This window comes from Microtus oregoni, unplaced genomic scaffold (genome assembly GCF_018167655.1).
Source record: "Microtus oregoni isolate MIOR12 unplaced genomic scaffold, Mior012 000117F_ref0000505, whole genome shotgun sequence".
NCBI lineage: Eukaryota > Metazoa > Chordata > Mammalia > Rodentia > Cricetidae > Microtus > Microtus oregoni.
Window position 1 is genome coordinate 314,903 of NW_024544746.1, and position 26,668 is coordinate 341,570.

A 26,668-nucleotide genomic window follows, 5' to 3' on the forward strand; every position below is an offset into this window, starting at 1 on the left:
CCGTTTAAAAATGCCGGCTTTCTGGGCTGTCCTGCCAGGACAAACTCTGACTCTTTTACGCAGGCGGCTTGCAAGCACAGGCTGTTGAAGCTCTCTTGCTGGCTACAGCCAGTACCTCCGCCATGAGGCTGGAAAGCTAAGGAATGGACTGGATCTAGCTGGCAAAGCCACGCCTTTAGTCCTACTGATATTGCTTGGTAAATTAAAGACTTGTGTGGTCAGAAAAAGAGAGATATACAGTAAAGAGAGATTCAAAGACAAAGAAAATTTCTAAAAGGTTTAAAGTGTGTTAAAAATATATGCAGACTAAAAGTTGAAGTTCTTAAAGTAAAAAACAAAAAAAGGAAGAGAGTTGTTGTGTGTGGTAGCACACGCCTTTAATCCCAGTGCCTAGAAGGCAGAGGCAAACAGATCTCTGTGAGTTCAAGGTGTAGTAGCATACACCTTTAATCCCGAATGCCTGGGAGGCAGAGACAGGCGGATCTCTGAGAGTTCAAAGACAGCCTGGTCTACAGAGTTACTTCAGGTCAAAGATACAGAGAACCTGTCTCAAAAAGCAAAGAGTTAAAAGTAAAAATAAACAAAATAGAGGTTAAAACAAAGCGTACAAAGATGGAAAATACACAGAGACTTTTGATACTGTATGCTATTATGCTCTCTTTGAATTGTTTAAATGCTGAGGAAGGAGAAACAGATGCTAAAAGATATTTATTTATAAATACTGCTGAACTAATCCAACATAGATATTATGAATTTGGATCTAAGGATATGATACTTTGGAAAGGAGTTTCTTATTTTGTTTTCACAGAGGATGAGACGCTGTTCATTTCTTCTATTCCGATTTGGTATGATGGACCACGCCCTCCTGAAGGGTTGGTGTGAACGCCTTCAAAAAATTGCTTCGCTCAACTGCCAACTGAGATGAAGCTAACACACAGGTTATACCGTGAAAGACCTAATTAACGACGCCCCCATTCAGCAGGAAGCAGTTTGGAGAGAAATAACTGTGCCCATATTCCCAAAAAATGTTTATAAATGTTCTTTTACATTTAAAGGGGGATATGATATAGATATGAATAATTTACATTAGTATAGATTTTGCTTTATTGATAGAGATTTAAGGTCGACTTTGTTATATGTATAAGTGTTTCTGATTTTGATTAAGGTATTGTGATTGTGTAGTTCATTTAAATATGTAATGTATAATTAAGAAATATAGGTTGTTAATGGATAATTATCGATAATAGTAAAGCCTGTAGTCATGTTAGTTAGATTTTCTCGATATATAGAGATATATTTTAGATAGACATTCTTCATGTCTTTCAAAGATTACAGAATAGAACATTTAATGTTTTAATAACTGAGGACTTTTCATGACAATGAGACACTCTGCTCCTGGCAGCACCAATGTACTTCAAGAGGAAGATGGGCATCAAAGAGGATCCTTATGGAGTTTGATAGCCATTTGGGCAAGAAACTGCTCTTGCCTGGACTATTGCATAAACTGGACACAGAGAACCCGCAGAGAGAGGACTACTGAACTTGCCTAAGGTGAGATGATCTTTCGGGGTTCCTGATTCATGAAAGAGTCTGCGAGACATTCTGCAGGACACAACAGATAGTGACTGAACTGACTTTGAATTTTCCTGCTTTATGGAAATGTCTGCTGGAAACCATGGGCCTGAAGGCTGAAGACGGATGCCCCAACGGTACAGAGGAACCTTGGGTGACTGTCCAGGCAGCGAGATGTCTCTGTCATTTCTAGAGTTTTAAAAGTTGCTTTTTTTCTTGTTTACTTAGGTAATATTATATCTTTCTGGTGTCTTTGATGGAGTTAAGAATAGTTAGTTATAGTTTTCCTTAGTTATGATAAAGATTATTGTAACTTTTACTTGATAACTGTTTTGTTATATGTAATTTTGCTATGTTAAAGTTAAAGCTTTTTTTTTTTGTTTAATCCGAAAAAGGGGAAATGATGGAGGAAGGTCATTGGCTAATAAAGGAACTGCCCTGGCCCATTTTATTGGTTAGAGGATAGGTGGGAGGAGTAAACAGAACAGAACGCTGGGAGGAAGAGGAAGTGAGGTCAGAGACTCAACCGCTGTCCTCTCTGGAGCAGACGCCTGAGAGAGATGCCATGCTCCTGGCTCCTGGGCAGACGCACGCTATGAAGCTCCGACCCAGGATGGACATAGGCTAGAATCTCCCCGGTAAGCGCACCTTGGGGTGCTACACACAGATGATTAGAAATGGGCTAAATTAATATGTGAGAATTAGCCTAGAAGAGAATGGGCCAAGCAGTGATTAAATGAATACAGTTTCCGTGTAATTATTTCCGGCATAAGCTAGCCGGGCAGGCGGCTGGGGTGTTGGGGACGCAGCCCCGCCGCCGCCCTTATTACAACAGATTGGCGCCCAGACGCGTGGACAGCTAAACCCACTTAAAAAACCTGAGAAGGCTTAAAAATAAGGGAGCGAGAGTTTAACACAGATTTTTCTGTTTGTTGGTGGTGTGCTGTAGAGAGATTTCCTGATTCGACAACAGTAGCAGAAAAAACGCTGTGTCATTTTAAACCGCAACTTTCTGGGGCTGTGCCGCCATTGCGATCTCTGTCTGGCTCCTGCGGGAGACAGAGCTTTTGAATAGAGCATTTGGAATAAAGTGCTACGATTTGTTTGATGGCAACTAGACTCGCTGTGTTCTCGGGTCTGCTCTGCTTGTTTGAGGCAAGCATGCGCTTTCTTCTAAGAGAAGCTTCCTGACTCAGCTTTAGCTGCAAAGCCTGCAGCTCATTACGAGGTCCTGCCACGAAACACTTAAACGGTGTTGACGAAAAGCTGAACGCATGCTTTTTGGTTTTCAGCCGTAGCAGGAAAAAAGCTGCGCCGTTTAAAAATGCCGGCTTTCGAGCTTCCATCCAGAACCCTCCCCAATTTGCCCCACCACCCTCTTTCTGCACATAACATCACCCAGCGCAGCCTGTCTGGGCACTGGGTCCGAATCCTCGGGGCACCCAAGCGGGCGGGAGTCTCTTTGTTTCTATGGCCTGCCTGCACCAAGCAGGGTAGGCGCTTTGTTTGCCACCTGCCCACCAGCACGGAGGCCTGATCTCTCGGCGCCAGGAGACCCAGCATTGGGGTGAGTTTCTCACCCTGCGGCGCCAGCCCGGGAAGGGGAGTTCAGAGCTTCCTTGGCCCCCTATCCTTCTTGAGCTCTCGGCAGGGCCCCCACTCCCTGCATACCTCCTCTTTCTTCCTAGCCCACCCAGCTTCCATCCAGAACCCTCCCCAATTTGCCACACCGCCCTCTTTCTGCACATAACATCACCCAGCCCAGCCTGTCTGGGCACTGGGTCCGAATCCTCAGGGCACCCAAGCAGGCGGGAGTTCCTTTGTTTCTTTGGCCTGCCTGCACCAAGCAGGGTAGGCGCTTTGTTTGCCACCTGCCCATCAGCACGGAGGCCTGATCTCTCGGTGCCAGGAGACCCAGCCTTGGGGAGACCCAGCATTGGGGAGAGACAACGTTGGGGAGATCCAGCATTGGGTAGGCAAGGAGACCTGATCCGGTAAAGAAGATCCATAGGGAGCATTTGGAAGAAGAGATGGGTAGATGCCAAGGCAAGAATTCGCCCAATAAGCTGAAAAGCAACATGAAGCCACCAGAAACCAGCGACCTCACAACGGGAGGACATGAACACCTTAATCAAGAAGAAGTAGAAAAGGTTGACTTCATGAAAGTGATTGACGCCCTTAAACAGCATGTAAAAAATGCCCTTATAGAAATGGATGAGAAATATAACAGAAAGTTTGAAGAACTGAATAAATCAGTGAATGATACCCTAGAAAACCAAGGAAAAACAATCAAACAGATAATGGAAACGGTGCAAGACGTGAAAACTGAAATGGAAGCAAAGAAGAAAACACAAACAGAGGGCCGGCTGGACATGGAAAATTTAAGTAAACAAACAGAGTCTACAGAAACAAGCATAACCAACAGAATACAAGAGATAGAAGAAAGAATCTCAGATTCTGAAGATACCATAGAGAAAATAAACACTCTGATCAAAGAAAACAGCAAGTCCAACAAACTCTCATCACAAAATATTCAGGAAATATGGGACACAATAAAAAGACCAAACCTAAGAATAATAGGAGTAGAAGAAGGAGAAGAAGTGCAGCTCAATGGTCCAGAAAATATATTTAATAAAATTATAGAAGAAAACTTTCCCAACCTAAAGAAAGATATACCTATGAAGGTTCAAGAAGCATACAGAACACCGAATAGGCTGGATCAAAAAAGAACATCCCCTCGCCATATAATTATCAAAACACAAAGCATACAGAATAAGGAAAGAATATTAAGAGCTGCAAAGGAAAAAGGCCAAATTACTTATAAAGGTAAACCTATCAGACTTACACCTGACTTCTCCATGGAAACCATGAAAGCCAGAAGGTCCTGGATAGATGTACTTCAGAAACTAAGAGACCATGGATGCAAGCCCAGATTACTATATCCAGCCAAGCTTTCGTTCACTATAAATGGAGAAAATAAAATTTTTCAGGATAAAAACGAATTCAAACAATACGCAGCCACAAATCCAACCTTACAGAAAGTAATAGAAGGAAAATCACTAACCAAGGAGTCCAACAATGACCACAATAAATCAGACATCTAGAGACCCTTCACCAACACAAATCAAAGAAGGGAAACACACAAACTCTACGACTAAAAAAATGACCGGAGTTAACATCCACTGGTCATTAATATCACTTAATGTCAATGGACTCAACTCACCTATTAAAAGGCACAGGCTAAGAGATTGGATACGAAAACAGGATCCAACATTCTGCTGTTTACAAGAAACCCACCTCAACCACAAAGACAGGCACCTACTCAGAGTAAAGGGCTGGGAAAAGGCTTATCAAGCAAATGGACCTAAGAAACAAGCAGGTGTGGCCATACTAATCTCTAACAAAGTTGACTTCAAACTTAAATCAATCAGAAGAGATGGAGAGGGGCATTTTATACTCATAACAGGAACAGTTCAGCAGGATGAAGTCTCAATTCTGAACATCTATGCCCCTAATTTAAAAGCACCCACGTACATAAAAGAAACATTGCTAAAACTCAAGGCAGCCATCAAACCGCACACACTAATAGTAGGAGACTTCAACACTCCTCTCTCACCAATGGACAGGTAAAACAGACAGAAACCTAACAGAGAAATAAGAGAATTAATGGAGGTAATGAATCAAATGGACTTAACAGACATCTATAGAACATTCCACCCAAATAGGAAAGAATATACCTTCTTCTCTGCAGCTCATGGCACCTTCTCAAAAATCGACCACATAGTTGGTAACAAAGCAAACATCCACAGTTACAAAAAAATATTAGTAACCACCTGTGTATTATCAGATCACCATGGATTAAAGTTAGAATTCAACAACAATGCTACCCCCAAAAAGCCTACAAACTCATGGAAACTGAACAGTCAACTACTGAACCATACCTGGATTAAGGAAGAAATTAAGAAAGAAATTAAAGTCTTCCTGGAATTCAATGAAAATAAAGAAACAACATACTTAAACTTATGGGACACTATTAAAGCAGTCCTAAGAGGAAAGTTCATAGCACTAAGTGCCCACTTAAAGAAAACAGAGAAAGCTCACATTGGAGACTTAACAGCCCAACTGAAAGCTCTAGAAAAAAAAAGAAGCAGACTCACCTAGGAGGAGTAGAAGACTGGAAATAATCAAACTGAGGGCTGAAATCAACAAAATAGAAACACAGAAAACAATCCAAAGAATCAATGAAACAAAAAGCTGGTTTCTGGAGAAAATCAACAAGATTGACAAACCCCTATCCAAACTAATCAAACGGCAGAGAGAGAATTTGCAAATTAATAAGATCAGAAATGAAAAGGGGGACATAACCACAGACACAGAGGAAATTCAGAGAATCATTAGATCTTACTACAAAAGCCTGTATGCCACAAAACTGGAAAATGTAAAGGAAATGGACACTTTTTTAGATAAATACCATATACCAAAGCTAAACCAGGACCAGGTGAACAATCTAAATAGACCTGTTAGTCGTGAAGAATTAGAAGAGGTTATCAAAAACCTCCCTACAAAAAAAAGCCCAGGACCAGATGGTTTCAATGCGGAATTCTACCAGAACTTCCAAGAAGACCTAATACCTATACTCCTTAATGTATTTCACAATATAGAAACAGAAGAGTCATTGCCAAATTCCTTTTATGAAGCTACAGTTACTCTGATACCAAAACCGCACAAAGACTCAACCAAGAAAGAAAATTATAGACCAATCTCACTCATGAACATCGATGCAAAAATCCTCAACAAAATACTGGCAAACCGAATCCAAGAACACATTAGGAAAATTATCCATTATGATCAAGTAGGCTTCATCCCAGGGATGCAGGGCTGGTTCAACATACGAAAATCTATCAATGTAATCCAGCATATAAATAAACTGAAAGAAAAAAACCATATGATCATTTCATTAGATGCTGAAAAAGCATTTGACAAAATTCAACACCCCTTTATGATAAAAGTATTGGAGAGATTAGGGATACAAAGGTCATACCTAAATATAATAAAAGCTATATACTGCAAGCCGACAGCTAACATTAAATTAAATGGAGAGAAACTTAAAGCCATCCCACTAAACTCAGGAACACGACAAGGCTGTCCACTCTCGCCATACCTCTTCAATATAGTACTTGAAGTTCTAGCAATAGCAATAAGACAACATAAGGGGATCAAAGGGATTCGAATTGGAAAGGAAGAAGTTAAACTTTCGTTATTTGCAGATGATATGATAGTGTACATAAGCAACCCCCAAAACTCCACCAAAGAACTTTTACAGCTGATAAACACCTTTAGTAATGTGATAGGATACAAGATAAACTCCAAAAAATCAGTCGCCCTCTTATACACAAAGGATATGGAAGCAGAGAGGGAAATCAGAGAAGCTTCACCTTTCACAATTGCCACAAACAGCATAAAATATCTTGGGGTAACTCTAACCAAGGAAGTGAAAGATCTATTTGACAAGAACTTTAAGGCATTGAAGAAAGAAATTGAGGAGTATACTAGAAAATGGAAGGACCTTCCTTGCTCTTGAATTGGGAGGATCAACATAGTAAAAATGGCAATTCTACCAAAGGCAATTTATAGATTCAATGCAATCCCCATCAGGGTCCCATCAAAATTCTTCACAGATCTTGAGAGGACAATAATCAACTTTATATGGAAAAACAAAAAACCCAGGATAGCCAAAACAATCCTATACAATAAAGGATTGTCTGGAGGCATTACCATCCCTGACTTCAAACTCTATTACAGAGCTATAGTGATGAAAACAGTGTGGTACTGGCATAAAAACAGAGAAGTCGACCAATGGAATCGTATAGAAGACCCGAATTTTAACCCACAAACCTATGAACACCTCATTTTTGATAAAGGAGCCAAAAGTATACAATGGAAGAAAGAAAGCATTTTTAACAAATGGTGCTGGCATAACTGGATGTCAACCTGTAGAAGAATGAAAATAGACCCATATCTATCACCATGCACAAAACTCAAGTCCAAATGGATTAAAGACCTCACTATCAGTCAGAACACAGTGAACCTGATAGAAGAGAAAGTGGGAAATACCCTACAGGAGATGGGCACAGGAGATCGCTTCCTATGTGTAACCCCAACAGCACAGACTTTAAGGGCAACATTGAATAAATGGGACCTACTAAAACTGAGAAGCTTCTGTAAAGCAAAGGACACTGTCACCAAGAAAAATAGGCAACCTACTGACTGGGAGAAGATCTTCACCAACCCCGCAACAGACAAAGGTCTGATCTCCAAAATATATAGAGAACTCAGGAAACTAGACTTTAAAATGCTAATTAACCCAATTAAAAAATGGGGCACTGAACTGAACAGAGAATTCTCAGCAGAGGAAGTTCAAATGGCCAAAAGACACTTAAGGTCATGCTCAACCTCCTTAGCAATCAGGGAAATGCAAATCAAAACAACTTTGAGATATCATCTTACACCTGTCAGAATGGCTAAAATAAAAAACTCCAATGATAGCCTTTGCTGGAGAGGCTGTGGAGGAAGGGGAACACTCATCCATTGCTGGTGGGAATGCAATCTTGTGCAACCACTTTGGAAATCGGTGTCTCGGTTTCTCAGGAAATTAGGGATCAACTTACCCCTGGACCCAGCAATACCACTCCTGGGAATATACCCAAGAGATGCCCTATCACATGACAAGAGCATTTGTTCAACTATGTTCATAGCAGTATTATTTGTAATAGCCAGAACCTGGAAACAACCTAGATGCCCTTCAATGGAAGAATGGATGAAGAAAGTGTGGAATATCTACACATTAGAGTACTATGCTGCGGTAAAAAACAATGACTTCTCGAATTTTGCATGCAAATGGATGGAAATAGAAAACACTATCCTGAGTGAGGTATCCCAGAGCCAAAAAGATGAACATGGGATGTACTCACTCATAATTGGTTTCTAGCCATAAACAAGGGTCACGGAGTCTACACTTGGTGATCCCAAAGAAGCTAAGTAAGAAGGTGAACCAAAGGAAAAGCACATAGTTGTCCTCTTGGCTATGGGAAGTAGACAAAATTGCCGGGGAGAAGATTGAGATCTTGGGGGTGGGGTGGGATGGGGGTAAGGGGAGATGGGGAGAGAGGGGGGAGAGGGGGAGAATGGGGGGGAGCTTGGGAAAGGGGGAGGATTGGGATGAAGGAAGGTTGGATGGGGGAGCACGGAAGCACGGTTCTTAGTTAAGGGAGCCACCTTAGGGTTGGCAAGAGACTTGAACCTAGAGTGGCTCCCAGATACCCAAGCCGAGGTCCCCAGTTAGTTCCTTGGGCAGCTGAGGATGGGGAACCTGAAATGACCCTATCCTAGAGCAATACTGACGAATATCTTGCATATCATCATAGAACCTTCATCTGGTGATGGATGGAGACAGAGACAGAGACCCACACTGGAGCACTGGACTGAGCTCCCAAGGTCCCGATGAGGAGCAGAAGGAGGGAGAACATGAGCAAAGAAGTCGGGACCACGAGGGGAGCACCCACCCACTGAGACAGTGGAGCTGATCTATTGGGAGCTCACCAAGGCCAGCTGGACTGTGACTGAAAAAGCATGGGATAAAACTGGACTCTCTGAGCATGGCCAACAATGAGGGCTGATGAGAACCCAAGGACAATGGCATGGGGTTTTGAACCTACTTAATGTGCTGGCTTTGTGGGAGCCTAGCCAGTTTGGATGTTCACCTTCCTAGAAATGCACGGAGGGGGGGAGGACCTAGGACTTACCACAGGGCAGGGAAATCTGACTGCTCTTGGGCTGGAGAGGGAGGGGGATAGGAGTGGGGGGAGGGGGAGAAGGGTGGGAGGAGGGGGAGGGAAATGGGAGGCTGGGAGGAGGAGGAAATTTGTTTTTTTTTTTTCTCTTTTCTCAATAAAAAAAAAAGTTAAAAAAAATGCTGGCTTTCTGGGCTATCCTGCCAGGGCAAACTCTGACTCTTTTACTCAGGCGGTTCATGCGGTTTGCAAGCACAGGCTGCTGAAGCTCGCTTGCTGGCAGGGACCTTGAAATGCCATACTGTTGTGGCATTAAACATGCCTACAGCCGGTACCTCAGCCATGAGGCTGGAAAGCTAAGGAATGGACTGGATCTAGCTGGCAAAGCCACGCCTTTAATCCTACCCATATTGCTCAGTAATTTAAAGGCTTGTGTGGTCAGAAAAAGAGAGATATACAGTAAAGAGAGATTCAAAGACAAAGAAAATTTCTAAATGGTTTACAGTGTGTTAAAAACAAATGCAGACTAAAAGTTGAAGTTCTTAAAGTAAAAAACATAAAAAAAGGAAGAGAATTGTTGTGTGTGGTAGTACACACCTTTAATCCCAACACTTGGAAGGCAGAGGGAAATTGACCTCTGTGACTTCAAGGTGTAGTACTGTACACCTTTAATCCCAATGCCTGGGAGGCAGAGACAGGCGGATCTCTGAGAGTTCAAAGACAGCCTGGTCTACAGAGTTACTTCAGGTCAAAGATACAGAGAACCTGTCTCAAAAAGCAAAGAGTTAAAAGTAAAAATAAACAAAATAGAGGTTAAAATAAAACGAACAAAGATGGAAAATACACAGAGAATCTTGATACTGTATGCTATTATGCTCTCTTTGAATTGTTTGAATGCTGAGGAAGGAGCAACAGCTGCTAAAAGATATTTATTTATAAATGCTGCTGAACTAATCCGACATAGATATTTTGATGCCTTGACTTTGAAATTTGGATTTGGAAATTTGGATGCTTTGGAAAGGAGTTTCTTATTTTGTTTTCACAGAGGATGAGACGCTGTTCATTTCTTCTATTCCGATTTGGTATGATGGACCACGCCCTCCTGAAGGGTTGGTGTGAACGCCTTCAAAAAATTGCTTCGCTCAACTGCCAACTGAGATGAAGCTAACACACAGGTTACACCGTGAAAGACCTAATTAACGACACCCCCATTCAGCAGGAAGCAGTTTGGAGAGAAAAAAACTGCGCCCATGTTTATAAATATGGTTTATAAACGTTCTTTTACATTTAAAGAGGGATATGATATAGATATGAATAATTTACATTAGTATAGATTTTGCTTTATTGATAGAGATTTAAGGTCAATTTTGTTATATGTATAAGTGTTTCTGATTTTGATTAAGGTATTGCGATTGTGTAGTTCATTTAAATATGTACTGTATAATTAAGAAGTATAGGTTGTTAATGGATAATCTTCGATAATAGTAAAGCTTGTAGTCATGTTAGTTAGATTTTCTAGATATATAGAGATATATTTTAGATAGACATTCTTCATGTCTTTCAAAGATTACAGAATAGGACATTTAATGTTTTAATAACTTAGGACTTTTCATGACAATGAGACACTCTGCTCCTGGCAGCACCAATCTACTTCAAGAGGAAGATGGGCATCGAAGAGGATCCTTATGGAGTTTGATAGCCATTTGGGCAAGAAACTGCTCTTGCCTGGACTATTGCATAAACTGGACACAGAGAACCCGCAAAGAGAGGACTACTGAACTTGCCTAAAGGTGAGATGATCTTTCGGGGTTCCTGATTCATGAAAGAGTCTGCGAGACATTCTGCAGGACACAACAGATAGTGACTGAATTGACTTCGAATTTTCCTGCTTTATGGAAATGTCTGCTGGATACCATGGGCCTGAAGGCTGAAGATGGATGTCTCAACGGTACAGAGGAACTTTGGGTGACTGTCCAGGCAGCGAGATGTCTCTGTCATTTCTAGAGTTTTAAAAGTTGCTTTTTTCTTGTTTGCTTAGGTAGTATTGTATCTTTCTGGAGTCTTTGATGGAGTTAAGAATAGTTAGTTATAGTTATAGTTTTCCTTAGTTATGATAATGATTATTGTAACTTTTACTTGATAACTGTTTTGTTATATGTAATTTTGCTATGTTAAAGTTAAAGCTTTTTTTTTTTTTGTTTAAACCGAAAAAGGGGAAATGATAGAGGAAGGTCATTGGCCAATAAAGAAACTGCTTGGCCCTGTGGGTGGAGTAAACAGAACAAATGCCGGGAGGAAGAGGAAGTGAGCTCAGACTCCACAGCTCTGCTCTCCTGAGCAGACGCCTCAGAGAGACGCCATGCCCTGCTCCCTGGCAGATGCACGCCATGAAGCTCCGACCCAGGATGGACATAGGCTAGAATCTCCCCGGTAAGTGCACCTTGGGGTGCTACACACAGATGATTAGAAGTGGGCTAAATTAATATGTGAGAATTAGCCTAGAAGAGAATGGGCCAAGCAGTGATTAAATGAATACAGTTTCCGTGTAATTATTTAGGGCATAAGCTAGCCGGGCAGGCGGCTGGGTGTTGGGGACGCAGCCCCGCTGCCGCCCTTATTACAACAAGAAGGGAACAAATGCTAAAGGCTGAGACCCTAGGAGAGCAAGCTCAATGCATGCTTTCCACCTGTCCTGGCTGAGTGTCCTTAGATTTACGTTGTTCACAGATAATTAAACCATTGAAATAGAGTTGTTTTAGTCATAAGTGTATGGAACAAGCATGTCTCAGTCCATATTGTGTTTGCTATTGGGTACTTGTATTCTGAGCTTGATCCCTAGTATCCATATGGAGAGCCTGGTGAACTGGGCATGGCCTTTAATATTAGCCTTAGAGGCAGATGCAGCCAGATCAAACAGAGCTGAGTGAATTGTGTCCCAGTAAAAGGAGGCTGAGACAGTTATGTCCCTGTGGCTCAGAGTGGTTAGCCAGCCCAGTTTACTTAGCAAACCTGTCTCAAAAAATAAAGGAATGGCTCCTCAATTTGTACTCTAGCCTCTGCATGCATATGAAGAAATGTCAGCATTTGCACACATACATATACACAGAGAGACACGTATACACACACCTGAATTAACAGACCCTCGTGACCACACACACACAAAATACATAACAGAAAATATATAACTTTGATCATAAGTGTCCAGCCCAGTACAGGGAAACACACATTCATTTGGTCTTCAAACATCACCAAGGTCACTTTCCACATTTACCTATTTGGAGACACTAGACCAACAGGTTTCAACCTGGGGTTTGCTACCCCCATGGGGGTAGATTACAAGATAACATGCAATCAGATATTTACAGTACAATTCATAACAGTAGCAAAATTACAGTTATGAAACAGCAATGAAAATAATTTTATGGTGGGAGGAATCACCACAACATGAGAAACTGTATTGAAGAGTCTCTGCATTAGGAAGGTTGAGAATCACTGCTCTAGATCCAAGAAACAGCTCCTTTCTCTCCTTTCCCTGAGCACTGGCAGCTGCAGTTAGACATTACATCAGGTCAATATGGCAGCTGTAGAGAACTGTGTTGTGGGTGTCCTCCCACAGGTTGGCTTTAATCCAGTCAAAAGTCACTGTTGGATGTGGTGGCACAGGCCTTTAATCTCAGCACTTGGGAGACAGAGCTAGGCAGATTTCTCTGAGTTCTAGAAGAACCAGCACTAAAAGGTGAGATCCTGTCTTATAAAAGCCAATATAGCACATGCCACAGAGCAAGGTTTTCGTCACCAATGAAGCCTACAGAGATCACAGCTTCTGCTGGATCATTTATGTTTTCCTTTTTTAATTTTTATTGAGTCCTACATTTTTCTCTGCTCCCCACCCTGTCTCTCTGCTCCCCTTCAACCATCCCACATTGTCCCTATGCTCCCAATTTACTCAGGAGGTCTTGTCTTTTTCTACTTCCCATGTAAATTAGATCTATGCATGTCTCTCTTAGGGTCCTCATTATTGTCTGGCTTCTATGGCACTGTGATTTGTGTGCTGGCTTTCTTTGCTTTATGTCTAAAAACTACTTATGAGTGAGTACATATGATAATTGTCTTTCTGTATCTGAGTTACCTCACTCAAAATAATGTTTTCTAGCTCCAACCAAATGGAGCCTGCAAAATCAAGATGTCATTATCTTTTTCTTCTGTGTAGTACTCCATTGTGTAAATGTACCACATCTTCCTTATCCATTCTTCCGTCGAGGGGCATTTAGGTTGTTTCCAGGTTCTGGCTATGACAAACAATGCTACTCTGAACACAGTTGAGCACATGTCTTTGTGGCATGATTGAGCATCCTTTGGATATATACCCAAAAGTGGTATTACTGGGTCTTGAGGAATGGTGTTTCCTAGTTTTCTGAGAAATCACCACACTGACATCCAAAGGGGCTGTACCAGCTTGCATTTTCACAGGCAATGCAGGAGTGCTCTCTTTACCCCAAAACCTCTCCAGCATTAGTTGTCATCCGTGTTTTTGACCTTGGCCATTCTTACAGGTGTAAGATGGAATCTCAGAGTTGTTTTGATTTGCTTTTCTCTGATGACTAAGGGTGTTGAACATTTCCTTAAGTGTCTTTCAGCCATTTTAGATTCCTCTGTTGAGAGTTCTCTATTTAGGTACGTACCCATTTTTTATTGGATTATTTGATGAGCAATTTCTTGAGTGCTTTGTATATTTTGGAGATAAGACCTCTGTCTGATGTGGGGTTAGTGAAGATCTTTTCCCATTCTGTAAGCTGTTGTTTTGTCTTGTTGACGGTGTCCTTTGCTTTAAAGAAGCTTTTCAGTTTTAGGAGGTCCCATTTATTAATTGTTTCTCTCAGTGTCTGTGCTGCAGGGGTTCTATTTAGAAAGTGATCTCTTGTGCCAATGCGTTCAAGTTCACTTCCCATTTTCTTTTCTATAAGGTTCAGTGTGGCTGGCTTTATGTTGACATCTTTCATCCATTTGGACCAGAGTGTTGTGCACGGTGATAGATAAAGGTCTATTTTCATTCTTCTACATGTTGATATCCAGTTATGCCAGCATCCTTTGTTAAATATGCTTTCTATTTCCCCATTTGATATCTTTTGCTTCTTTGTCAAAAATCAGGTGTTCAGAGGTGTGTGGATTAATATCCGTGTCTTTGATTTGGTTCCATTGGTCCTCCTGTCTATTTTTGTATCAGTACCAGACTGTTTTCAGTACTGTAGCTCTGTAGTAGAGTTTGAAGTCAGGGATTATGATGCCTCCAGAAGCTCTTTTATCATACAAGATTGTTTTGGCTATCCTGGGTTTTTTGCTTTTCCTTGTGAAGATAAGTACTATTCTTTCAAGGTCTGTGAAGAATTTGCTGAGATTTTGATAGGCATTGCATTGAATCTGTAGATTGTTTTTGGTAAGATTGCCATTTTACTGTGTTAATTCTACTAACCAAAGAGCAAGGGAGATTGTTGTATCTTCTGATGTCTTATTCAATTTCTTTCTTCAAAGATTTAAAGTTCTTGCCATACAAGTCTTCCACTTGTTTGGTTAGTTATTCTGAGCTATTTTATGCTATTTGTGACTATTGTGAAGGGTAATTTTTCTCTCCTTTTTTTCTAACCCCATTTATCATCTCTGTACAGGAAGGCTGTAGTAAGAGCTGCGGGCCTCTTTTCATAGCCTGACTCCTGGCTGCCTGGCTAGCTTATGCCCCAAAACAACAACACACAAATCATATTCTTTTAAACACTGCCTGGCCCATTATCTCTAGCCCCCACTGGCCAATTCTCACACCTGGACTAGTCCATTTCTAATAATGTGTGTAGCACCCCAAGATGCGCTTACCGGGAAGATTCTAGCCTATGTCCATCCTGGGTTGGAGTTTCATCACATCTGCCCGGGAGAGGGGAGCATGGTGTCTGAGGTCACTTCCTCTTCCTCCCAGCATTCTGTTCTGTTTACTCTGCCTATCTAAATTTTAACCTATCAGGGCCATGGCAGTTTCTTTATTTAACCAATGACCTTTCTCCATCAAAGGGCTACTAATGTTTTTGAGTTTATCTTGTATCCTGCTACATTACTGAAAATGTTTATGATTTGTAGAAGTTCCATGGTAGAATTTTTCAGGTTGCTTATGTAAACTGTCATATCATCAGCCAATAATGAGAGTTTGACTTCTTTTCTGATTTGTATGGCCTTGATCTCCTTTTGGTGTCTTATTGCTCTAGCTAAGACCTCAAGAACTATATATCATAGATATGGAGAAGGTTATGGACAACCTTGTCTTGTTCTTAGTTTCAGTGGGATAGCTGTGAGTTTCACTTCATTTAGTTTGATTTTGCCTGTTGGCTTGCTGTATATTGCTTTTATTATGGTTAGGTATGCTCCTTGTATCTCTGTTCTCTCCAAGACATTTATCATGAAGGGATGTTGTTTTTTGTTGAAAGCTTTTTTGGCATCTAATGAGATGATAATATGGTTTTGATTTGTCAGCTTGTTTATATGGTGGATTATATCGACAGATCTCTGGGATGAAGCTGTCTTGATCGTGATGGATGATGGTTCTGATGTGTTCTTGGTTTCGATTTGCCAGTATTTTATTGAGTATTTTTGCATCAATGTTCATGAGTGAGATTTGTCTGTAATTCTCTTTCTTAGTAATTTCTTTCTGTGGTTTGGATATCAGGGTAATTGTAGCCTCATAAAAAGTATTTGGCAATGTTTGTTCTGTTTCTATTTTGTGGAATAATTTGAGGAGTATTGGTATTAGTTCTTCTTGGAAAATCTTGTAGAATTCTGAGCTAAAACCATCTGGTCCTGGGCTTTTTTTTTTGGTTGAGAGACTTTTGATGACTATTTCTATTTCTTCAGCAGTTATATGTCAGTTTAATTTGTTTATCTGGTCTTGATTTAATTTTGTTAAGTAATATTTATCCAGAAAGTTGTCCATTTCCTTTAATTTTTCCAATTTATTGGAGTACAGGTTTTCAAAATATGACCTGATGATTCTCTGTATTTTCTCCATGTCTGTTGTTATGTCCCCCCTTTCATTTCTGATTTTGTTAATTTGGATATTCGCTCTCTGCCTTTTGGTTATTTTGGATAAAAGTTTGTCTATTTTGTTGATTTTCTCAAAGAACCAACTCTTTGTCTCATTGAGTCTTCATATTGTTTTCTTTGTTTCTATTTGGTTGATTTCAGCTCTCAATTAGATTATTTCCTGCCATATAGTTCTCTTGGGTGAATTTGCTTCTTTTTGTTGAAAAGTTTTCAAATGTTCTGTTAATTCACTAGTGTGGGATATTTCCAGCTTCTTTATGTAGGCATTTAGTTTTAGTTAAAACAAGAGAAAGACTTAAAAGGGGTAATTATGAGAAAGGAAAAAAAATCAAATTATCCCATTTGTAGATATGATTATGATTTGGTTTTGTTCTTTTGTCTTAATTTTGTTGTTTTGAGACAGGGTCTTACTGTGTAACTCTAACAGGCATTCATTTATACCAACATTCTATTCTCAGAGGAATCATGAAAAATATTCCATTCAAAATAACCTCCCAAAATTAAGTGTCTGAGAATTGATTTAGGCAAAGAAGTGAAAGACCTCTACAAGGAAAACTTTAAGGTAATAAAAAAGGAAAATCCAGAAGATACTAGACAATAGAAACATATGCCATGCTACTAGATTTACAGAATGTGGTGGAAATGGCTATACTACTAAAATTAACTTATAGAATTAATGTAATACCTAACAAATTTTCCATTTTATGTTTCACAGCTTCAGAAAAACACACACACAAGAATTCATATGAAACCAAAAAGAAAAAAAGACCACAAGTAACCAAAGCAATCCTAAGGAGCAAGAACCTTCCTGGCAGTATTACAGCATCGGACCTCAAATTACACTATCTATTTGTAGTAATGAAAATAGCCAGGTACACAACCATATGATACCTCTATTGTGCTCCTGCACATATACCCAAAGAACTCCATACCCTATCATAGAGATTTTTGTAGTCCCAAGTCTATCATTGTTTCATTCATTATAGCAAAAAACTTGAATAAACCTAGTTGTCCATTAGTAGATGACGTTTCTACTTCCGCTCCTTCCCTTGATTCCCTCAGTGATAGACTTTGACCTGGAAGTGAGAGTCAAATAAACCTCTTCCTCCTCTAAGCTGTTTTTGGCGTGGTTTATCATAGACATACTTTCTTGAAGATCATCTTACATCAGAAGCTCCACAAGTTTCCACATACTCCTGCATCGTTGACTGCTTGACTTTTATCATTGGGTCTGTCTGACAGGTATGAGAGGGCCCAGCAGGCATCGGCTAGCACGTTAGTGTCACTGACAAACAGCAGCCACGGAAGGACATTCAGACAGGGAGGAAACCTAGAAAAGAAAAGATGATTAGAAACTAAACAGAAACAAACTGAAATAAGATTAAGACTCTAAAGAAGCCTATCAGGCAGACACTCGGTAAGTTACAGAATGGTTTACACTTCAAGCGTTTGAAGGACATTTTGATCTCTGGCAATGTGGCCAGTACTTAATCAGTTTTCTGAGCTGAGGTAGTCAGAACCCAGTGAAAATGATTTCAGGAAGAAAAATGCTATGTATTAATCCTTAAATTAGAATTCTTTGTTACAGTACACACTTACAGAAAGTAAAGGAAGTAAAGGAACTTTCAAAGATACTACAGCAAGAAATTCTGTTACAGAACTCTGTTATCAACAAAAACTGCTATGGTTCTAAGAGTGATATAGAGCTTCATACCGGCAGTTAGAAACTACCCTATATTAAAACAAAAACTACCAAAAGCATTGTCTCTACAGAAAAATACAATTTCTTTTTTTAAAAAGATTTTATTTATTTATTTGTTATATATACAGTGTTCTGTCTGCATGTATGCCTGCAGACCAGAAGAGGGTGCCACATCTCATTACAGATGGTTATAAACTACCATGTGGTTGCCGGTAATTGAACTCAGGACCTCTGGAAGAGCAGGCAGTGGTCTTAAACATTAAGCCATCTCTTCAGCCCCCAAACACATTTTCTAACACTCTAAAAATTTTAAACAAAAATCGTCTTTCTATAAACATTAATATTGGTTACTATATTACTTTAAGAGCATTTTGTTTCCTAATGATTTCCAATAAGCAAACAATTGTTTACCTTAGCAAATTTTGGAGGAAGACTCTTTCATTTACAGAGATTAGATAAAGGTCATACTGCATTCTGAGTCATGTTCAAGCAGTTTGCCTTTAAAATAACCTATCAGGGCTGGAGAGATGGCTCAGTGGTTAAGAGCATTGCCTGCTCTTCCAAAGGTCCTGAGTTCAATTCCCAGCAACCACATGGTGGCTCACAACCATCTGTAATGAGGTCTGGCGCCCTCTTCTGGCCTGTAGGCATACAGACAGAACATTGTATACATAATAAATAAATAAATATTTTAAAAAAATAAAATAAAATAACCTACCAGTATAATGAACCCACAGTAAATTATAAAAGATCCTAATGCTCTATAAAGAATATAATACTCTTGATAAGAGATGTCTTTCTTGCCGGGCGGTGGTGGCGCACGCCTTTAATCCCAGCACTCGGGAGGCAGAGGCAGGCGGATTTCTGTGAGTTCGAGACCAGCCTGGTCTACAAGAGCTAGTTCCAGGACAGGCTCCAAAACCACAGAGAAACCCTGTCTCAAAAAACCAAAAAAAAAATAAAAAATAAAAAATAAAAAAAAATAAAATAAAAAAATAAAAAAAGAGATGTCTTTCTTCTCCAAAATAAATATTCATTCTTTTCTTAAAATATTCATTCTTGAAGAGAAACATTAATTCTAATGCAATATTTCATAATTTCAATAAGAGACATCACCCTAACAAAGTAACAAGAAAATATATGGAATCAAAAGAACACAAGGAAAACACAACATGGCTTCCCAAGGTGTAATACTTCTTATGTATACATTACTCAGAAAGAGATAAGAAACTTACTGCAGAATATGGGAGAAGATATTGCAGTCTAAGACATAGTCTCTGCACATGGTATTATCTCCAGCAATGCTGCCAAGGGCCCAGACTGCCTGTGAAAGAGCTTTTCATTAATAAAGTTGAATATTTTCATTCCCTCATAATTCTTTCAAAAGAGATACCAGCAGATCACAGTAACACTTTATAAAATCAACATTTTACATAAGGACTATTATTTTCTTAAAATCACTCATAAGGGAATAAAACCAGTTATAGTATCAGTGTTAGAAAATGCAATAACTACACAATAAACAAAGAAAATATTATTTCATTAAAGTAAAAGCTTTACTAGTAAAAGAGAACTTTTTTCCCACTGCTGGGAACTGAACTCAGTACCTCAAAAAGGGTAGACAATTGCTCCACAAATTTCCCTTCAACAGTATGAAGTATGAATCCTTATTAGTCTTAATCAATGAAATCCAGAGTCGTATATTCAGGGTGAAAGCTGAAAGAGCAGAGAAGCAGAGCAGCCAGTTATCAGAGACTTCTTACCTCTATGAAATCTCAGACTGAATAGAGCAGGTCCTGTCATCAGATTGAATGGGCAGCCGAGATCCTGTTTCCACCTGCATTATATTCCTGTCTCCATCTTCCTAGTCCTGGAATTAAAGGTTTGTGCTACCACCACCTGGCTCTGTTTTTCTTTTATACTGATTCAATCTCAGGTAGCCCAGTGTAGCCTTGAACTCCTGTTCTTTCTGTTCCTCCTCCCAAGTGATGGGATTAAATGTGTGTGCCACCACTGCCTGGCCTCTATGTTTAACTGTTGTAGGAAGGCCACTTGTTTGTTTCCTGGCTGCCCAGACTCCCATTATAATCACAGAGAAACATGCTGTGCATGTCCTACTTTATGACTTGGTGGGCCCAGTAACACACAACTCATGATCGGCAGTTCAGGTGGCCCACTGTCAAATGGTCAGATTCTTCCAGCACCTGGGATAAATATCATGTGCTCATATGATTGACCATATTTGTGCTTGAGTGTGTGCATGTGTGTGTGTGTGTGTGTGTGTGTGTGTGTGTGTGTGTGTAGACTATGTAGCACGGACTTTAAAACTCACAGTGATCTTCCTGCCTCTGGTGTCCAGATTGCTGGCAGTAAAAGAATACACTACCACAGATAGCTTGAAAATAATTTTTATGGTCTATATATCCTGTTCTTATCATGGCCAAGGAGGCCAGAAGATGGTGTCAGAGCCCCTGGTACTAGAGTTACAGATAGTAGTGAAATTCTATATGTACCAGGAATAGATTCTGGATGCTCTGACAGAATCTTCAGTGCTCTTAACAGGTAAGGTATTTTCTATCCGAAGTTTTCTATTTTTGATTTTACTGTCTAAGGCAGCCTAGTCAGGCTCAGATACCTGATGCTGATTAAAAAGTAAGAATTCTCCTTTACTTGGGAAAATAAGTCTCAGGCAGGGATGAGCTCCCTGTTTATCCAATACAACATAATCGGCCAATTATTCATATATGCACAATCAACAAAAATGGATTCTTCAGTTTGTATTCATGTGTTTCAGCATTCTTATTCACTCAAACTTAACAAGGAAGAAACTGGAAGGGATTGGGAAAGGAGGGAATGAAGAGATAAAAGGAGAAAGTGATACAATATCTTTAATTATCATTTTATGGTATTGTATGGAGTCTGCTACTTTGTTCCTGGCCACCCGGCTAGCTTAGACCAAAAATAATTACACAAAACTGTATTAATTAAATCACTGCTTGACTCATTAGCTCTAGCTTTTTATTGGCTAGCTCTTACATGTTAATTTAACCCATTTTTATTAATCTGTGTATCGCCACGTGACTGTGGCTTACCAGCTAGATTCCAACCAGTATCTGTCTCTGGCAGCTCCATGGCTTCTCCTAACTCTGCCTTCCTCCTCCCATGCTATAGACCAAGCCAGTTTTCTTCATTCATTAACCAATAAAAGCAACACATAGACAGAAGGAACCTCCCTCACCATTATGGAGATAAGTTTTAAATAAAAAGAGGGACTAGAGAGATGACTCAGCTATTAAGAGCACTGGGTGTTGTTACAGATCCCAAGGTTTCATTCCCAGAACCTACATGGTAGCTAACCATTTGCTGTAACTCCAGTCCTAGGCATCTCCTGCCTTCTTCTGGCCTCTGTAGGTACTGTGCACAGAGGTATGCTGGCAAAACACCCATACATCTATTTATTTTTTAAAGTTAGAAAAGGAAAGAATAGAATTCTCTACAGTGATGTCACAGTCCTGAGACAGCAGCCAGGGCTAGTTAAAATCAACTCCTGATCTTGCATGGAAACAGTTGTGGTTTTCTGCTGAGGCAGCCTGCTTAGAGGTGAAAGCAGCTTTATTCTGAGGTTAATAGAGTTCATCATAACCGTCCAACTAAGAGCAGAGTACACAATGCTGTTAAGTGGCCTTTTCTTGAAGTATTTTCTATTTATGTTCTCTATCTTTTGTATCTGTGAGAATTGTGGCATTGGTACAGTTATCTTTTAGATTAAACATCAAGATTGACAGGTCACATAGGCTCCAAAGCAATCTTCTTTCACTGTGTGGTTTACCTGATTTTCAGCTAAGACCTTGTTGTTGTAAATTTAAAAAGTGTCACAAAAAGAGAGCTCACAAGGAGGGATTTTTTATTAGGGTAAAGGGAATGTGAAAAAAATGGGGAGACCAGTCTTTAGGTAAAGGAGCAGCAGAAGAGAAGATAGAGGCAGAGAGATGGGGGTAAAAGACAGAGACATGCAAAGAAGTAGAAAGAGAAAGAGAAAAGGGGAGAAAGGTAGAAATGGAGGGAGAGGGAGAGGGAAAGAGAGGAAGTGGGCAAGGCCCACCTTTAATGTGCACAGGAGGTGATCTTAGTGACTGAAGCTGAGGACATATCTTGTCACAACCCCAAGGGCAGACCAGTACAGATGCCTGAATACTAACACTTGTGATACAAGATAATCATGTCAGAGGCATTTCTTTCCATCATTATTATAATTTATATGTTTCTACATGACTTTGAAGTGAGAATGTCCCTAAACATCTCCACTTTTATATTGTCATCATATTCAGAAATGGATTTGTTAACTGAACCTGCTTAGGAATAGACAGAACTCTACATAAATGTGTAGACTCCCTTAGTAAAATCCACATGCTTCCTTTGTTTTGGAAAAGCATTGTTTTGGAAATAACTCCCATGCTTTCCCTGTCTCCTGGAGGTAACAATTTTTCTTATTTCTTCTGTCTTGACTGTTGTGATGCTAATCTTGGAAGTCAAATTGACTACATCTGGAATTAACTAAAACCCAATGGGTATACCAATGAGGGATTTTTCTAAAGGTTTTAAAATTAAAGGCCTGTCTTTAATCTGGATCATTTGAAGAGATATCCATGTTCAGATGCTTGGTTGCTGTGCACACCTCTAACCCCAGCACTCAGGAGACTAAAGGAGTCAGATTTTTCTAGGTTTGAGACCAGCCTTATCTACAGAATGAATTCCAGGGCTACAGAGAAAAACCCTGTCTCAAAAACACCAAAAAAGAATAAAGAAAAAAACCCCAATCAAACAAAGACTAAGATCTGCCTTAAATCTAGATCACACTTTCTGGTAGTCACCTCCATGTATAAGGAATATTTGTTGTGTTTGGTGGTCACACAATAATGGTGGGATAGACCTCCAAAATCTATTAAACAAGAAGTAAGCTTTATTCCAGAAAAAGAAAAAAAAAAAAACCACCACGGGGCACACAAATCTTGTCACCTATACCTGTGATCACAGCCAGAGGCTGGCTTCTGAAACTGTGGCCCTGAGGGCTGGTTTGGAGCCTCTTCCTATAGTAAAATCTAGCACCAGGTGTGTGTCAAAGGTCTTTTACAACCTTGAGGTCAGGCTTAAAGTCACTTTACATTGTGAGTTTTACAACTTTTGTTTATAGAACATAAGAATGCTAACTTAGAGTTATCCCTCTCCTTAGTCCTGAAAAACCACAAAGCTAGATATAGCACTCTGTCTCTCTCCTTAGCCTAGTCAGTGAGTCTGCAACCCATAGATATCCAGTTTTAGCATCGCCTGAGCTGAGGGGCCCAGCAATATTTCAGCAAAGTTTAACATAGTACATGGGCATGGGGGTCTTTCAAGTATGGGGGTCTTTTGATTTGTTTTTAATCTGTGATCTAGTTCTTACTTTTCTTTCCTGGTTATCTGAAGTCCCTGTGACATCCAGGTAAAAATTATTTTCAGTTCACCTGACCTCAGTGTCACATAACAAATATCTCCTTTTGTATCTTTAAATCTCCCTTTGGCTGATAATATTCTTGGCATCCTTCCACTGTGAGACAGGGACATAGTATATTACAGTGGCCCGCACAAGCTAGCTAGCCACATTGTGTCAAGGAGAAGAACGGGCAGTGCCTGTGGAGAGCTGGAAGATAGCAGGGTCTGCTATTGGAGCCAAGGGCCCGTGCTATGGAAACACATTTCTGCTGATCTAGAAAAGGTCTTTGGGATGAAAGGCAGGGCCAGGAACCACTGAGCTATGTCTTTAATTTTCATTTTTTAAATTTTTATTTCAATAGTTAATTAATTAATTTATTGTTTTTCAAGACAGGATTTCTTTGTAGCTTTGGAGCCTTTCCTGGAACTAGCTTTTGCAGATTTCTTTCTTTCTTTCTTTCTTTCTTTCATTTTTAAATTTAGTTTTAGTTTTTCGAGGCAGGGTTTCTCTGCACCTTTGGAGCCTGTCCTGAAAAAGGCAGGCTGGTTTAGAACTCAAGGAGATTCGCATACCTCTGCTTCCCAAGGGCTGGGATTAAAGGCATGTGCTGCCACCATCACCACCCGGCTGAGCTGTGCCTTTAAGCTATGGGAAGTGCTCTTGTCACTCAGGACTCACTAGCCAATCAGGCCCTCCAGGTGACCTGCCAGTCAGAAGTTGTGCAGGATCCTTCCGGGGGTGGCCACTTTCAAGCTTGACTTCGAAGAGAAGATGGCGTTAGTGGTTTTGTGTGTTCTACTGTGAGTGCAGGGAGCTGAGCAGGGAGCATGGACAAGCTGGAAAATCATGACATGGTGAGCTTGGGGTTATCCTCAGACCGGGAGAAGTGGCTAGTTGAGCCATGGGAGACAGTGTGGTGCATCCTCCTCTAAGCTGGGTGGGAGCCGGTGACCAGATGCAGAGTTCATCATGTTTCTGCCTGGGCCTGCTGGTCCTGCGTGCCCCAGCAGGGTCTGTGTGATCCTGTGTGATTCTGCATGATCTTTGAAATTCCTGAGCTGGCTGGAAGCCTCTGAGTAACTTACTATCCTTACTGCGTCTGCTCAGAGATTTGGGAGTGGGACTGTGCTTTGAAATACCCTTGTTGTTGACTTCACTGTGACATGTGGGCTCCCTTAGTGCTTGTATTGTCGCAATGGACACAGATTTGCCGAAGTCAGATAGCTCTGTTCCCTTTAGTATCTTCCAGAAGTTCTTCACTTGGAACATTTAATATTTAGGTTTAGGATCCATCTGGAGTTAATTGTGTGGAGCTTGTAAACAGTATTTCTTGTATAGAGTAGCACTCCACTGCTAAACTGTAGAAGAGTAGAATTGATGCTAATATAATTTCCAGTTCTTAGGAGACATTAAGTCACAAAATAGAATTTCGGTAAGGGAGAGCTGCATCCCAAATGCCCCAAAGGCAATGGTATTCTTACCTGTTAGAGATTAGTATGATAAAATATAAAAGTTTGTTCCCCAGGATTAATCAGCTACATTCCCATCACAAAGGAGACAAGCCTGATTTACAACCAGCACAAATGCCCATCTGTCCATTAAAAAACTGGCTTCTAAATGCTGCTCAAGGGGCCATTACAGGATCACAACCTTAAGTCCTGTTGTGCCATGAATGTATATTTATTCTATAATTAATTTCTAGTCTTTTTGAAAAGTTATTTTGAATCAAGGTCTCCTAATTTGATTGAGATGTGCTAGAAACCTGTCTGTAGCCCCACAAGGCATTGTCCTTGTTCTCCTCTTGACTAAGCACTCTAAACCTTGCATTACTTGTCTGCAGCACCACAAAGTTCTAAAATTACCACACAGTTCTAAAATTGTGTTTGAGTAACATAGTGGACTGTCCATTGCAGAATAGGGAAAGGATTTGTGTGTGGAGCATGGCTTCTCCCTTCAGAGCAGAAGAGGAGGAACATTGTTCTGTGTTCACTGTAGGGGAAACAGACTAGATAATGGCTAGGTCACAGACTGCTCTGCAGGAGTCTCCATTATAAAGAAGGACTGATGGGGCATGGTGAGTGACTTTCTCTGTAATTTCCCTGCAGGTATTAATTCCTTCCATGTGAATGAAGACAGACAGAATTGGTGGGTGTACAATTTAGGGAGGATAGCTTGAACTACTAAGTATTCAGTTTCCAATTAGAGAACTCTCCTATGCAGATATGTACAATCTTAGCTGACATTGTTAAGTTAGCTGAAAGGTTTGAAAAACAGGCAATTGACTGTAACACCATCACATCACAACACTTAGTAGCTAACATTTTACATGGAACAAAGTCATACAGTCTCTTATTAATGGCACTATTTCTCTCAGGGAAAGGACTACTCCATTTCAAATTTAGTATAGATAAGTGTTCTATTATTTTTATTATTGTAAAGCATCAATTATTGGTATCATTTTTAACATTCATTTTCTTTAGATGAATTACTGCTATATTTTCAATGTTTCCTAGTTTAGGAGTTTCATTCCATTCTTTCTTAAGTGCTGTTTATTTATTTATATCAATTTAGAGCAGGGTTTCTTAACCTTGTTGGTCACAGCTTCCTTTGGGGGATCAAATGATCCTATCACAGGACTGGCGAAGACCATCAGAAAGCACGGATATTTTATATTATAATTCATAACAGTAGCAAAAATATAGTTATGAAGTAGTAGTGAAAATAATTTTATAGTTAGGGGTTCAACACATCAGGAGGAACTGTTTTAAATGGTCACAACATTAGGAAGATTGAGAGCAACTGGTTTATATCAGTGGCTCCTGTAGCTCAGGCTTTCCTCACACTATGTAATTGAGAATTGCTTTGAACACCTAATCCTGCCTCTGCTACCTAGTGCTAGAAAGATAGTCCTGCAACTCCAACCAGGATGGACCTTGACTGGTCTGTGGAAAGGAGAAATAGATCAGTGAATGAGTACCCTCCAACTTCTCTAGATTTTATTGTGAATTTACAAGTGGAGTAGGACCAGTGTAAGAATTTAGTTCACTGACCAAC

At 40.1% G+C, this 26,668-nt stretch overlaps 1 protein-coding gene across 1 annotated transcript in view; it reads left to right on the top strand.

Moving 5' to 3' along the window:
* The first annotated feature begins 24,384 nt into the window (after positions 1-24,384).
* LOC121444075 (zinc finger protein 120-like) overlaps positions 24,385-26,668 on the top strand; it is a 38,547-nt gene continuing 36,263 nt past the window's right edge. The window contains exon 1 of the mRNA XM_041645833.1: positions 24,385-24,468. Coding sequence (XP_041501767.1) covers positions 24,442-24,468 — 27 coding nt within the window. The 5' untranslated portion in view covers positions 24,385-24,441. The remainder of the gene's footprint in view (positions 24,469-26,668) is intronic.